Genomic DNA, 15,988 nt, shown 5'->3' with positions numbered 1-15,988 from the left:
TCAGTGCTTTAAGTTAATCAGGAAGCTGAATTTAGGATTAAATGAGCATTTGGCAAAACAAGGCATTCTGCCTCTAAGGGCATTAATAAAAGATTCATTAAAGATAAATCCTTAAATTGACATACAGAAATATAAACAAACAAGAAAGATGTTCCGTTTGCTATTAAGGAGCGTCTAAAAGCAAAAACTAGAAGACTTATTTAGTTCAGTTCGTTTGATTCCCACAGATACATTTTTTTAGAAGTTTAATAACCCCAAAGATGAAGATAATGGCAACACCATTATATGATCATTGTACTTTAGATCTGTTTCAAGAATCCTTTAACCATTTTAGTATTAAATCATAGCTTTTATTGAATGAATTTAATCTTGCCATGATCACAAAATGTATATTGGTCCTGTAACCAAAATATAATTACAGTTAAAACAGGTCATATTCACAATGAATTAATTTTAACTGGAAAATGAAACATTCTTTTAGGAATTATTTTTGAATAGTATAAGTTTTCAAGGGTGGCATCTGGGATCTATATACATTCAAATGCTACTCAATATTTGAAGTAGGTCTAATAGCCAGATGAGAATGCTATATTATCCATCCAACAGATGGGTGAGTTGGTAGAAGGAAAGGTAGTTTGGGTGGCAATTTGGTGAATGAGGTGCTGATTTAACCCAGAATCACCTGCTTTAATTTAGTCTAATTATAACTTTAGATAGATAGGGAATTAGACGCTGGAGGTACTGGTCAGTATTTCTTTTTTGGTGGGGTGTCACAGAAGAATGGAATTTTGATTATGATGTGCAAGAAAAGATATTGTAGGATCCATCTGGATTGGTCATTGGGGCCATAGGTTTTGCCTTCCGAATTTTCAGATTTCACTGCTAGAAAACTTTGATCCTGGTGACCGACCCAGATTGGATCCTACAACAATATCCTGGGACATGTATATTCTCCTTCATTCGTAAGAAAAGATATGACAGGAGGCTGAGAGTAAGCCTCACGCAGAAAATATGACTTAGGAGCTTTCAACTAACTACTCTCTTTCAACTCTCAATTTTTAATTGAGGATCCACAATTGGGATCCACAATTTCAGATCTTTGGAGTCCAAGGGCTTTGGCTGCTGCTATTAAATGCCAAGTCTGCTCATAATAAAATATAATAAAGTTATTTGTATTCCCAGTTAGGTTGCGCTTGGATTAGGTTATGAAAACTCGATAGCAGAGAAGGGATGTTTCCATCTCCTGGCTTCCTTCCTTCTGTAAGAGGAAGCAACCTACAGTAAATTCACAACCACCATGACAACTATGGGCCTGATCCAACATATTGAGCACCCAAAGAATATGGGTGGCCACACGTTGAGTTTGCAAAAATGTCAGACATTGACAAGACATTATTTTGTGACAATTTTATGAAAACAAATTATAATTGTTCTGAAGAACAACACTTTTTTACAGGAAAAAAAATAAAGAAGTATGGATCAATTGCTCATTACAATTCTTTTAAAATCTTCATAGAATGTAAATTCAGACTTTCTGGCACTGGAAGAATTAAAAGAAGTATGAACAAGCCATATTTCACACAGAGTATGGCAAAACTCACCTTTATCATTTCTGCTACATAACTCTCAGGCCCTGTATATTCTGTAGAGTCTTTTACTTTTACCAACACAATGAAGAATAAATAGTGCCACATATTGTGCTCCTCTTTAATGTGTTCTTCAAAAGTCACTGTCTTGTTATCAAATTTGTCTCTTTCCAAACCTAATGAGGAAAATGAAACACAACCTCTGAACACAATTGGAGGAAGAATATTCGACCAGATACAGCATATGTTTTCATATACCGCATTGACTGGTTAATTGGATGACTGGATTCCACTGAAGTTTTTTTTTAAAGACAACCCCAATAATCTAAAACTGTTCAATACAGCTTTCTTTAAGGCAGTGGTTCTCAACCTGTGGGTCGGGACCCCATTTGGGGTCAAACAACCATTTCACGGGGGTCACCAAACAACGCAGTCCGCCATTTTTTCCCTTTTTCCTTAGCTGTGCTACTCCCTTTTATTCTATTTTGAAAGCCAATAGAATAGACTCTCTTGAATAGAGTCTAATTCTATTGGTTTTCAAAAGCCAATAGGAATTGTCCAGGCTGTCTCTGCCCTGCTGAGCCCGCCAAAAGTCCCATTCTGCAAACGGTGCTGCACCAGTTGAGTAGTCCTCGACTTACGACCGGTTGGGGGTCACAGCATTAAAAAGGTTGAGAACCACTGCTTTAAGGATCAGAAAGCACTACATGATTTTACTGTATTTTAACATGTAAGACTACCTATAAATTGTAGACTTTTTCTGATAAGATTCAAATGAATATTGCTTGGCCCTTAAATATCTTCAAACATTATGAACCACCACATTTTATTTATTTGTTGGCTTGTTTGCTCAATTTTAATGGCTGCCAATCTCAGCCTATGACTCTGGATGGTTTATAGTTCATAAAACTTCATTTTCTGGGATACATACAATTGTATAGAAAATGAAGACTTACAATATTCAGAGAAAACAGATTTTCTACCAATAGCTGAGGACTGATTATTTCTGTTTTGGGTATTTATAAATGTATGAAGACTAAGAATAAACAAACATAAGAAGAGCCCTGGATCAGATAATTAGTGCAGTAATCAATAAGATGCATTTGGGAAGTCAGGGGCTAGATGGTGATGGTAACTTTTCAAAATGACCTTCAGGTTGTGACATGATGAGAGAAAGAGAAAAGCTTTTTTCTCCAAGTTACATTTTATGTACTTTTTTAAAAATGTGTATCTTTCTCTATTTTTATTTAAAGCTAAACAACTCCAATTGTTCCAATTCTTCCTCATGAGGCTGGGGTTGGAAAAAGATTAATGATAGATTTGCTCTTTAACTTTTTGATTCTATAAAATCCACAGTACTCCAGGTCCCTCCTTATATTTGTACAAGGCATTATTACATTGGCAGTTCTATTTCTGAGTCCCTTCCTAACTTTTCAGTGCATGGAATCTGTCTTTTTTTTTTCAGCAGCTAATCTCTGGCTTCACATTTTCATTATGTTTTCCATAATAATTCTCTTTCCTGTTCAGTCTCTACCAGGTCAGATCTAAAGTATAAATACAGTCTGGGTTGTTTACATAGCTGCTATGTTGTTCAGTCCTAACTACAATTTTTTTATGTAATTTATAAAACAATTATATCAGCACCAATTTTTTTAGGGGATCTTACCTCGAACATCTCTCTAATGTTAGACCTGTCCATGTATTCCTATTTTTTTTTAATCCCAGTCAATCCATGGGAATGCTACCCTCTTACCCTATGCAACTGAAATCAGTAGCTTTCAGAAAGGACTTTGTCGAAGCCTTAACATTACAAGCCACCCTACAAACATTCATAAAATTTTGGTTCAATCACAAAAATGTGTGCATTCTTCTTTTCTTCTATATTTGCCTAGAACTGAGCTCTTGCTGATTCTGACACTTACCACAAATAAAACATGTTGTTTTCAAAACTTCTTCTTTCTTCTGTTTTTCACTTCTTAGATCAGCAAAGGTATCAATAATGACTCCAAAAATCAGATTAAGGACAATAATGATCACCATGAAGAAGAAGAGGAGGTCATATATCACTCTTGCAGCAAAGAGAGGTTCCTAAAATGCAGATAGTTTTCCAATGGTAAGTGTAAAGTATTAAAGAAAACAAAGCTACAAAGAGGACTATTACTTGATCAGTGAACATTATAGATGCCTTTGTTTGATACAATGAATTGCCGATGATATACCTCTGGAGAATAAATAATCAGGATCAATGCCAATATGACTAATCTTTTAAGTCTCCTGTTTGAACCACATACCTACAAAGGATTCATTTGGGAATTCCTGAAGCCAACCTTCCTTGATTTAAAAACATATATTTGCTTAACTAGATCTTTGTTATATTCCAACAGAATAATAGACTGGGTACACAACTTGGACATTTAAAATAGGTCTTAAAAATTCCACCTGCACTACATTGTTGTTAGCAAATGTGATCCAAATTACAGTCCCATAAAACCTTTTGAGATGCAGGAGTATAGGAATTAATGGCAAAAACTAAAGTATCATGTTAACCTGTAATTTTTGGAATTAACTACAGATATATATTTCAATTCCCTAAACATATGAATAACTCATATTTAGGTAAATAAAGAATAGCTTTTTCAAAAGCTAGATTATATGTGTTGCTATCAAATATGGTATAAGGGAGATTTTTTTTTTAAAAAAAAACTCATTTCTCAAAGATTTTGTCCCTGTAATGCTACTGATATTGTAATGGCGGATACTATTTAATTGTATTGTGAATTTTATAACTGTCTTCGGCAGAAAATTATCTGGCCTATTTTAAAATCCAAACCAGGAAGAAATACTGGTATGTAAAAAAACTATTTGCAGATAAAAATCCTAAAATTATAGCAGCACAACCAGATTTTTAACTATGTTGATAAAAAACAAGGCTCATAGTAACAAATCAATGAGTTGGGATTTTAAGTCTATTATATAATATTTATTAAACATTTTATTTGTAAAAATATATATCTATTGCCAAGTTTAGATTATATTTCTAACTTGCTTTGGACCCCTTTGGATGTAAATTAAATTGACCGATTGATATACAGATGCCACATATAGGTTGTTCTTTTCTGGCAAATCATTTCTATTTTATAGGTTTTATTTTCTATTTTTTGTTTCCTATTTCTATGTACAATACATACCAAACTATACTACATTATACTTGTGGATTATAAAGTAAGACAGAAAGTAAAACATAGGTGTTTGATATATTTTGTATTAAACCATTAAGCAAGTACAGTAGAAATATATAAGAAATGACTGTGATGATGTTATAGATGTATAAGGAAGTGAGTGTACGTAAACTTTGAATGCAAATAATGCTGTGTTGGTGGCTGAGAAGCCAAATAATCTGCAGTGAATCTTAGGTAGACTGTATTATGCAACAAGGATAAAAATAATACATCAAAGATCAAGTTCCCTTATTTTGATATGAAAAACAGAATATTATAATATACACAAATGATATAAAACTAGAGCAACTAAAGGAATGTGCTTATTTTGGTAGAATGTTTATAAAGATAGGGAAGTGGATATATATATATCTGAAGACATACAAATGAGATGGTACGTTGTCTGTTGCAAGGAATGAATCTTGAAAGATATGAAAGTGGGTGTGCATAAGAGCATACTTTGATCTTCTTTGTTCAATGGAAGTGAAAGTATATCAGAAGAAATATAGAAATAACTGAATGCAGTGGAAATGGCATATTTAAACAGTGTATGTAGTAAAAAAAGGAAGAAAAACGTCAAGAATGAAAAGCTTAAATTAATACGGATTGCTTTTGAATAAAGACTGAACTACTAGTATAAAATACGTACAATGAGGCGGTTTGGATGTTTAGAGGGGATGAATGAATTAAAAAACAAATATAGGAAGGAACAATGAATGGATCAAAAGAGAAGAAAAGCTGAGAAAGTTGAGGTTGGATGGAAGGCAGGACAAGAAGCAATGGATGGAAACTAATGAAGGAGAGAAGCAACCTAGAACTAAGGAGAAATTTTCTGACAGAAGAATTAATCAGTGGAACAACCTGCCTCCAGATGTTGTGGGAATATCATTGTTATATGCTATGGTTAGATGCCTTGGAATTTTAGAGTTAGGTGTTTTTTTTTTTGCTTATACCAGTAAGTTTTTCAGAAATGAAAGTAATCCTGGAATTTATTAGGATATTCAAGTTGGAAGTTGACAAAGACAGCCAGTAATAGTTTAATTTGGATTCCTGAACTTAATAGGAGCTTTGACAGAACGATTATTACCAACTTTATTATTCTACAACTAAAGTAGTGTTGGAAACAGTTTTATAGCACTCATGCCATATTTGATGAAACCCTTTTCATGGCCAAAAATATGTTTACAGGTAGTAAAAGAAATGGATATTTGGGATAGTTCTTGGCCTGGTAATATGATGTAATTACTGCAACATTAGTAAATTCTGTATTAGAGTAACTGTAACTATTTTTAAAACATCAACTTTCCTTACTAGCAAAGTATTTACACATTTAGCTGGCATCATCATAGTATACCCATACTTTGCACAACATTAATGCTTATAAAATATGAGGTTTTTATAATAATTTATCTTCAATACCTCATTGCCATCACATACATGCTTGTACTATTCCTTTCACATATAATGTTAATTTACCTCCTTGGATGGTTTCCTGAGTACATCTCCTACTCCGCCCCCGCTTCTCAGCCCATGACTAAGTACAGTAACAATGCACATCAGCAATGTCTCACATGTATGTTCTTTATCCTCTTCAGATTCTTCAGAAGATAGCTCTATTAAATAAAAGAAGTTTGGGACACGGCCATGAGAAAGTGAGAGACTGAAGTTCTTTTCCATGTTTTGTACAAACATTTTAAAGCCAAATAAGGACCATTCCTTGCTTCTTTTCCTTTCTCCTATGGTTCAAGAGCCTATTTGCAGAGCTTTGTGATTCCTTGGGTTATTCAGAATTTTTATATGAAATTTTTAAAAATCCTATAATCCTACAAGCTGATGCATTACATCTGAAATGTCTTTACAAGAAAAAACATAAGCACATTTTAATGCAAGAATATGAAGAAACATTAGACTATCTCTAATTTTAATTCAAAAGCAAGCATGTCATCAATGGTTAGTAGCAAGATTCTTTTCTAATTCTGGAACCTTGTAAGTAGCCACTAAATTAATGCCAACCAAATTAATTTACACATACATAATTTGTCTACTGAATATTTTTCTGATGCACACTTTTATTTATTTCGTCTACTGAAAACTTTGAATATCTTTCTGCCCTCCCCCCATTCTCCAATACCCTCTCTTGTTCTTCCTTATCCCTTTATGACAAACTCTGGAACCCACCCAAGTCTATCCATTGTAAGATTGTTGTTGTTGTTAATTACGAAGTCGTGTCCGACCCATCACGACCCCATGGACAACGTTCCTCCAGGTCTTCCTGTCCTCTACCATCTTCTGGAGTCCATTTAAGTTCACACCTACTGCTTCAGTGACTCCATCCAGCCACCTCATTCTTTGATGTCCCGTTCTTCTATTGCCCTCAATCTTTCCCAGCATTAGGCCCTTCGCCAGTGAGTCCTTCCTTCTCATTAGGTGGCCAAAGTATTTGAGTTTCAACTTTAGGATTTGGCCTTCTAAAGAGCAGTCGGGGTTGATCTCTTCTGGGACTGACCGGTTTGAACGCCTTGCAGTCCAAGGGACTCGCAGGAGTCTTCTCCAGCACCATAGTTCAAAGGCCTCAATTCTTTGGCGCTCAGCCTTTCTTATGGTCCAACTTTCACAGCCATACATTGCAATTGGGAAAACCATGGTCTGGACTATACACACTTTTGTTGGCAGGGTGATGTCTCTGCTTTTTAGTATGCTGTCTAGATTTGCCATAGCTTTCCTCTCCAGGAGCAAGCGTCTTTTAATTTCTTGGCTGCAGTCCCCATCTGAGGTGATCTTGGAGCCCAGAAAAATAAAATCTGTCACTACCTCCATTTCTTCCCCATCTATTTGCCAGGAATTAAGAGGGCCGGATGCCATGATTTTGGTTCATTTTGTCATTTTGTCTTCCTGAATTCAGAAACACAGACAACTGCTACCAATTTTCCAGCAAAAATACTCATGCATTTAACACTACATCAGGACAATAATTCTAAATGAATAAAGAGTCCTGAATATTATTGCTACTGATGGTAGCAGTAGAGATGGGGGAACTGAAAAATGTGGAGGAAAAAAAATGTGGCTGGGGCCACACTAAAAGAGGCAGTAATGCACAGGTATATGTGAGTAATTTTACATTATTATACGATGAAGATTGGATTATAGCATTTGAGGAAAAAATAAAATGTTAATGAGTCAGAAGAATGTTTCCACAATTAATGCAGCATCTTAGCCCCCTTAAACTTAGTAAAGATAAATTGGTGGCCTCTCAGAGTGATTTTAATTGTGTATTCATTCTACAAAGAAAATGTTGTGTTTGTTTTGGCTGTAGTAAATGTTACACATTAAGAAAAATGAACTAGCAGTCTCTTCAGATGACATGAATTGGGCATTCTTCCTGTGAAGAAAACATTTCTAATAGCATAAAAATATGTCCTATGTCTCATTTTTCAGGATAGAAATAATTTACAACATACTGTATGAGTTCATATGTACATTCCTAGCTTTTCAACACAATGAGTAATTTTACTGCCCCCCCCCCCAAATAAGGAACAACAAAAAGTGGGAGATCAGAGGAAGGATTGTATGAAATGGTTGATATAACTCTGCTCTGGGAAAGCACTGTTTAGGGTAACCTGTAAAAAATGTTGATTTGTTGCCTTTAACAACAGCAACAAATATTAGGCTGGGAACAATATGGAACATAGCAATGTGTGTTCAATATTCTAGTCTTTTTATGATTACAGCATGGTTTCCTCGTACTTACTGTCTCATACATGCTACTGTTATAGTGTTTGAGAGGGTTGATATATAGAAATCCATAATGAATAAGCACCCAATTATATTAGAAGCATTCAAAAATAACTGCACACTAGTATGTGAAAAACAACAACAACAAATGAAATATACTTGCCTGTAGAAGGAATAACAGAAGAACAATTGTCACCATCCTCTATTTTGCACACATTAGAATATAAGAACTCTCTAGTCATTGGCTCTCTAATCTCATTATGCTGATCTACAATGGGGTAAAACAAGACATCCTAAATGCTTTTAAATAATGCTGAAGTTGTTATGTAACTAACACATCTATTAACAAATATTGTTGTTACTCATTACAATATTTACTAATTTTAAAATATGCACTATTTCTATTGAAAAAGCACCAAGAACAGTTTAGTGCATTAGTTATAATGACATAACATGCTGCTAACATTGCTTAAATTTATAGAGTTTAACATTAAAAAATTCCCGATTATTGATTATATAAAAAGCAAAAGCTATATTGTTTGCCTAAATTCAATGAACAGATAGTATTTTTATGCATGTGTTACAAAATCAGACTGTATAGTGCTTTCATTTTCCACCCACCAAATATTCCGGAAAAACAATGTGGGAGGTAGGCTACTTTTGTGAACACCTGTGATAACATAAGGTGGCCAATGCTAATTCCCAATGCATATACATTTAGTGACAAGTATATAGTCCTCTTCGGGTTGGGTTGGAAAACAGCTAGAAGGCAGATGGTCCTATCTCCCATCTTCATATTTGTGTGGGGTATGTAAAGGAATACTATACTTATATTTGCTTAAATAGACATTTAGCCCTCTGGGTAATCTTGTAGGATTCCAGATTTCATAAAGAGCTGCTTTCATCTCCGAGTAAATGTGAGTACAAGTCATCTCCAGTCTTTCAGGAATGGGTGGTGGTGGTCAGTGTATGCATTATATGTTGTACCCATTGTATGTGCATTCAGGTTTTGATTATTGTCACTTGTGAACTTCAACATATGGATTCAAATTAATTCATACATGGAAGATATTCCAGAAATTATATCCACAAACAGAAGTTGCTTTTTGTGATATGGGGAGGGGCATATAAATATGACTAATATCTTCTTGGAAAATGTGATATTTGGGAACCAAATAATTACAGGGGGAAAAGGACTTTTTCATTACATTTCTCACCATATATCATCCAAATCACATTATTATTTCAACATACACTGGGTGTAGAATCCGACTGTATAAGCTACCTGTACATTTATTTTCAGTTATATTTTTTAATGTATACATTTCTACACGTGGGCCTGATTTGCTTTGCAATCTCATTAGTTAAGTTTTCCAAACACTAAGAAATCAAGTTATAAACACAAATAATCCAAAATACAACCGGTTTTAGCAAGAAATTGCCTGTGGGGAGGGATTAGCATTCACAAGATAAATTCCCTATTTTTTTTTATTTTTTTTTTGCCATTTGTTTGCCAAGCATTGAGTACAAACCTGGCAATAATGTCTCATTAGGTAGCTTCTCTACTTCCAAGATAAAGTCATCCTTGAAGAACAGGTATCCTACTATTGAGAACAGGTAAACCAAAATAAGAGCAAGAACGGCAGTCAAGATGATGGAACGTCCATTGCGAGTGACGCTTTTAATGACATTCAGCAAGGTCTCCTCCCTGTACACCAAGTCAAAAAGCTGGAAAAGGACAGTTCAAAAAGTTTATTCAATGAGTTAACAATCAATGAGGTAATGGCCTATCATTACATAAACAATTGAACAATACGCTTTTTAAATAAAATCCTGATAGCTACTTTTTTTTTTTTTTTTTTAGAAAAGACAGCTCGATCTTTTGACACATTTTTACTAAAAAAAAAACCAAATAGAAGGCTACATCTTTTTAAGCGATTGCTTCAGAATACAAGACACAAGTAAGAGTCTTAAGTTCCAGGAAGGCAGATCCTGGCTGAATGTTAGGAAAAGTTTCCTAACAGTTAAGAGCTGTGTGAAAGTGGAATCAATTATCTAGGGAAATGATGACCTTCCTGGATAGGATATGATTAAGCAGAGCCTGGACAGGAATTTAATGGAGATACGTTGGTTTGGTTTCCTGCACTGATGGCCTTAACAGCTTCTTCCACTCTATGATTCTATGTAAACAAACAAATCCCCAGCAAAATTATTATACCAAATAAACTGAAAGAACAAAACTTGTTTGCTGACAACTGTCAGCATTCCTTAATTCCTATTCTAGAAACTTAGATATTCTATGTTAAAAGCAAAAGAGTAATGCACTGGTCTAACAACAACAACAGCAGTACCAGCAACAACATTATTATTATTATTATTATTAATGAGGAGAAGGAGGAGGAGGAGTTGGAAGGGACCTTGGAGGTCATCTACTCTAACCCCCTGCTCAGGCAGGAAATCGTATACCATTTCGGACAAATGGCTGTCCAGTCTCTTCTTAAAAACTTCCAGTGTTGGAGCATTCACAACTTCTAGAGGCAGGTTATTCCACTGATTAATTGTTCTAACTGTCAGAAATGTTCTCCTTAATGTCTAGCTATAATGTCGCTGATGAATTTCTCTTCCTAAAAAACCCTATTTTTAGTCTCCCTTTTTATCATCATTTGGGTTTATTCTTAAATTTTAAATACTTTAGGGGAAAAGGAATATTTAAATCAAACTGATTAGTTTTTCTTGAAGTTTTAAGCACTTCCTACCAGCTGATAAAGCAAAAAGTTAAATGTCTTCAGGTTAAGTGGGCCTCTCCACACTGTATAGACCCAATTGTTTGGTTTTCTTGGCAATAGTATGGAAGTAATTTCCTACCGCCTTCTCCTGTGATGCTTTTGTATCTTTACTTTAGATGTTTTTTTTAAGATCCTGCCTTTATTATTTTTACAAATGACTCAAGGCAGAGTGCATATCTAATATTTCCTCCTCCTCCTATTTTCTTCATAACAACAACCCTGTGAGGTGAATTGGACTGAAAGAGAGTAACTAGCCCAAATACACTCACTGGTTTTCCTGCCTAAGGCAGGATTGAAATTCATATTCTCCTGGTTTCTGGCTTGGAGCCTTCACCACTAGCTAAGTGCTTCCCAGTCTACTCTAAAGTTTTGGTTCTCCCTGTATTGCCTTTCCTTGATTGGAGTCTGGTTAGTGTTTAAACCCTGAAAGATCAGCCAGATAAAACCAGCTGCTGGACATGTGCCACTTTAAATCCACCAAATCACAGGAAACTCAGAATTTCCTAACACAATTTTTTCAGTAGTTAATGACTAGCTCTATTATGAATTAAGCATCATTTTCTTCATAATTTCTCTGACTTGAAATGGAAAGAAAAATACAAAGATCTAGTGGATACAGAAACAAATATTCTTTACATCAAGACCTGAATCTTGCTGAAACTTATGTTAACTGCTATGAAACTGTTAGTCAAATCTCAGGGCAGATCTAAACTTTTCCCAGAGAGTGCAGTTTGATCATTCTCACCATGCCTTCTTGCAAATAACTATGTAATTATGTGTAGATTCCCTATCTAAATCTTAATGAACATCTCTCTTGGACTTGATTTTAAATGTATTTTGGAAGTGAAAAGGGCAGCTAATTTCCAATCAGTGTTGTGTCATGTTGTGTAAAACTGATTTCCCAGGAATCAATAGTTTAAGACATAGCTTCATTGGCATGTACACAACATATTACAATTCAAGACAAAGCTCTGAAAAGATCAGATGCTTTCCCTCAAAACAATTGCTAATTAATTTGATGATCTGTAAGCAAATTGAACTGACAGGCAGTTTAGTCATTACATGTATCGTTTTAAAATGTGTAATTTCTCCTTTTAATTAATTAGTTTCACTGACATCAATTTTAATTAATTAGTTTCACTGACATCAATTTTATTTGGGTTGAGGCATATATATATATATTTCTCTATCTCAGAAAGAAAAAGAGGCAATCAGGCTTTTAAAAGGTACCTTCAAAGCAGAAACGAGGACATAAAGACCACTTTGGGAGTCTTTTTTTTCCTCTTTGGAAAGAAACACACTATAGCATTTTACAATGAAATTTACGAAGTAGCTTAGCAGATGCAGAACTGGTTAAAATTTTCTTTTAGATTCCATCCAGACCAGACAATTCTCTTAAAACGAAGTGTGTTGCCACAGATTAAATATATACATATATAATTTCTTAGGTTGTAGAGCTAGAAGAATGCTTTTGATACATAAATGAATAGATATAAATGTATTTAGCATCATTCTAAGTATGTCTTTCACATCAGAGAATCACACTGATGTGACAATAATGATACAAATATCATCTCAAATCACTATACTGCAGGATGAAAATTGGAAGCTCCTGAATGTTATGGGCCATAATCTGCAACACTGGTTCAGTGCAGATTGATCAATGGAAGTTTTTCAACTTCCCAGTCAACTCTAGGGAGAAAGAGATTGGCACAAGCCACCCAGCCAGCTTCCTCACAAGGGAGGATTAGAATCTCAGACATCCCGATCATGGTCTAGGACTTTAATCACTTGTCAATGCTGCTAACATCGGATGTTTTGCATTGACAACAGATGAAAATGTAGCCATTTTTTTCCCTTTCACTTTTAGAGTTAGATGATGCTGGGAGGGTGTGTGTATGTGAATGAGAGTCTAGCTAGACATAACAACACTAAACTTAACTGAGAATCAAGATTATTGAGCCCAGAGCTGATAAAGAATTGGTGGGCTGGAGAACTGGAGAGGAAGCCCTTGCTTCAAGCTAATTGGGGAATGTGATTTATGACTGACAATTGGAGGAGGGAATTTTGCTTTGATAGTATGTGCCCAGGGGAGGGGAATTCAGTTTTTGGCTTTGATTATGCAGTGCCGATATTATGCTACTCAAATAAAAGATTCTTTAGGTAAACAATGCCTCAAAGGTCTTTTGAAGAGTTTCATCTGTCAGAACTATGACCACTATATTCATTTGCTCTCAGTGTTTGTGTGCATGTGTGTGTGTATATATGTATGTATGTGTCTGTATAGTTACTATACATATTATACAGATAGTCCTCGACTTACAACAATTGGGGTCAGATTTCCATCACTAAGCAAGGTGATTGTTAAGTGAGTTGAACATAATTTAATGACCTTTTTGCTACAGTGTTTAAGCAACTGTGTTTATTAAGCTAATCTCTTTCCCCATCAACTCTGCTTGTCAGAAGCCAACTGGGAAGGTGGAAAATGGTGGTCACATGACTCCAGGATGCGGCAAACATCGTAAACACATGCAGGTTGTCAAGCTACCAAATTCTGATCATTTGATTGTGGGGATGTCACAACAATCTTAAGTGCAAGAACTGGTTGCAAGTCACTTTTTTTTAGTGCCACTGTAGCTTAGAATGGTCTCTAAACCAATGCTTGCAAGTTATGAAATTTCTGTAGTGTATACTGATTGAATACTTGATTGTTTGATTGATTATGGGCTATCAAATCAGTATCGACTCTCAGAAACCACATAGGTTTTACCTATAACAATCTGTCCCTGAACTTGGTTTTGGAGGTCTTTCAATGATTGTGTATCTACTATAGTTATACTACTATATCAGTGGTTCTCAACCTTTTTAATGCTGCGACTCCCAACCAGTTATAAGTCGAGGACTACTCAACCGGTCGTAAGTCGAGGACTACTCAACTGGTGCAGCACCGTTTGCAGAATGGGACTTTTGGCAGGCTCAACAGGACAGAGACAGCCTGGACAATTCCTATTGGCTTTTGAAAGCCAATAGAATTAGACTCTATTCAAGAGAGTCTATTCTATTGGCTTTCAAAAGCCAATAGAATAAAAGGGAGTAGCACAGCTAAGAAAAAGGGGGAAAAAATGGCAGACTGCATGGTTTGGCGACCCCCATGAAATGGTCGTTCGACCCCAAATGGGGTCCCGACCCACAGGTTGAGAACCACTGTACTATATAGTATAGTACAGGGAGGGTGACAGGCACACTATGCCGAGTTGACATGGTCATATCATGGATTTGAGTGAGGCTGGAATTTTTAATTATTTCTTTAGTGTATGGTGATTTTTAAAGCATCAACTACAGTTTTTATAATTTATTTCTCAATATCATAGAAAGTTTTGCTGTAATTTTTCAACAATGACAATCAGAATGGTTTCCTGCAGACCACCACAAAGTCTCTGGTTATACATATTTGTCATGTAATACTATGGACATTATGATAAACAAACATTAAGTTCATAGACAGAAACATTTACCAATAAACTGTAGAAAAATTCATGAACAAAGAGCCCCATTGCACAAATCAAAAGATATAGTAGATGATAAAGAAACTCTACATCCATGATCATGGCTCTGTATCCTCTAGTAAATGTTCCACAATTACCAACAAAACTCATCAGAAATATAATTTTGTTACAAACCTGCAGAGCAAAAACAGGTAGAAGATTAATGCATGGCTAAAATGCTAATTCTCCATTTAATATAAGACAAGTTTAAAATTTGTATACATGAGATATTTCTGCAATACTGTTACCAGAGAATTTCCTTTTAAATATTTCCTTTTAAGTGTAGCACAGCTAGTATTTTGGGGCACAACCTTACTTAAAAAAAAAAAATCCTAGTTCGGTAAGTGGACCTTTTTTCATTGAAATATCAACAAATACCAGAAAAATATATTTTACACTTACATTGAAAGCCCCCAGAAGAAACAATGTGGGCTGTAAACCTACAGAAAAAATTAATCGCAATATTGTAGAAGCTATTAAAGCCCTAATGCCATGGGGCTTAGGTAAAGCGATAACAATGGCAAGCGATATCAGCATGGCTGTCCAGAGTAAGCCTGACAAATGGGGCTCCAGTGTACCTGGCAAAAGAAAACATCCAGAATTCATTATTATTTATTCTCCCCTCGTGTGGCTCCACAGAGCCCTTGCCATTATTAACAATGACTTAAAACAATGCAGCATGCCACAATATCCTCACACCTAAACCACAAATTAGCAGCAGAGTAAAATATAGAAAAGCTGCCCACAGATTCCAGGAAATGTACAACAGGTCAGTCTTTTTCCAAACAAATGAACCAAGGTTTATCAATTCAGCAATTAACTTATCATTTTTTTTTCTGAAAACAAACTTAGAGAGAAACTGGCCCAGCTTGGCAGTTACTTGCAGGAAATATTTTCAAGATTGCCAGGAGAAATGCTATTTTCTGATTTCTTCATTCAGCTTTGCTCACTAACCTACTAATGTCTAGATGCTGTAAAAGAACAGTCCCCTTCACTGTACAGGAATTAATTAGTCTGCACTCAAATAAAAGAAGGTGCCAATGATACCATCTTCTAGTTTTAGTCTTTAATTTTGTAAATTTTGTAAGTATTGGGGAAACTGTGTTTTATTAAGAATCATA

General features: G+C 35.2%; 1 protein-coding gene across 5 annotated transcripts in view; it reads right to left on the bottom strand.

The window, feature by feature from the left end:
- ITPR1 (inositol 1,4,5-trisphosphate receptor type 1) overlaps positions 1-15,988 on the bottom strand; it is a 253,455-nt gene that overhangs the window by 15,932 nt on the left and 221,535 nt on the right. For 4 of the 5 annotated variants that reach the window (XM_039334135.1, XM_039334136.1, XM_039334137.1 and 1 more), the window contains 7 exons: positions 15,270-15,445; positions 14,838-15,002; positions 10,069-10,264; positions 8,700-8,804; positions 6,281-6,417; positions 3,509-3,674; positions 1,602-1,762 (listed from right to left, as the gene is read on the bottom strand). In XM_039334135.1, coding sequence (XP_039190069.1) covers positions 1,602-1,762; positions 3,509-3,674; positions 6,281-6,417; positions 8,700-8,804; positions 10,069-10,264; positions 14,838-15,002; positions 15,270-15,445 — 1,106 coding nt within the window. The remainder of the gene's footprint in view (positions 1-1,601; positions 1,763-3,508; positions 3,675-6,280; positions 6,418-8,699; positions 8,805-10,068; positions 10,265-14,837; positions 15,003-15,269; positions 15,446-15,988) is intronic. The other variant, XM_039334139.1, reaches the window with a different exon arrangement.

The sequence above is a fragment of the Crotalus tigris genome, unplaced genomic scaffold, assembly GCF_016545835.1.
Source record: "Crotalus tigris isolate CLP2741 ecotype Arizona unplaced genomic scaffold, ASM1654583v1 scf7180000017625.6296891, whole genome shotgun sequence".
Taxonomy (NCBI): Eukaryota; Metazoa; Chordata; class Lepidosauria; order Squamata; family Viperidae; genus Crotalus; species Crotalus tigris.
The sequence above is the reverse complement of the archived record's forward strand: the minus strand, read 5'-3'. Positions and strand labels throughout refer to the sequence as shown.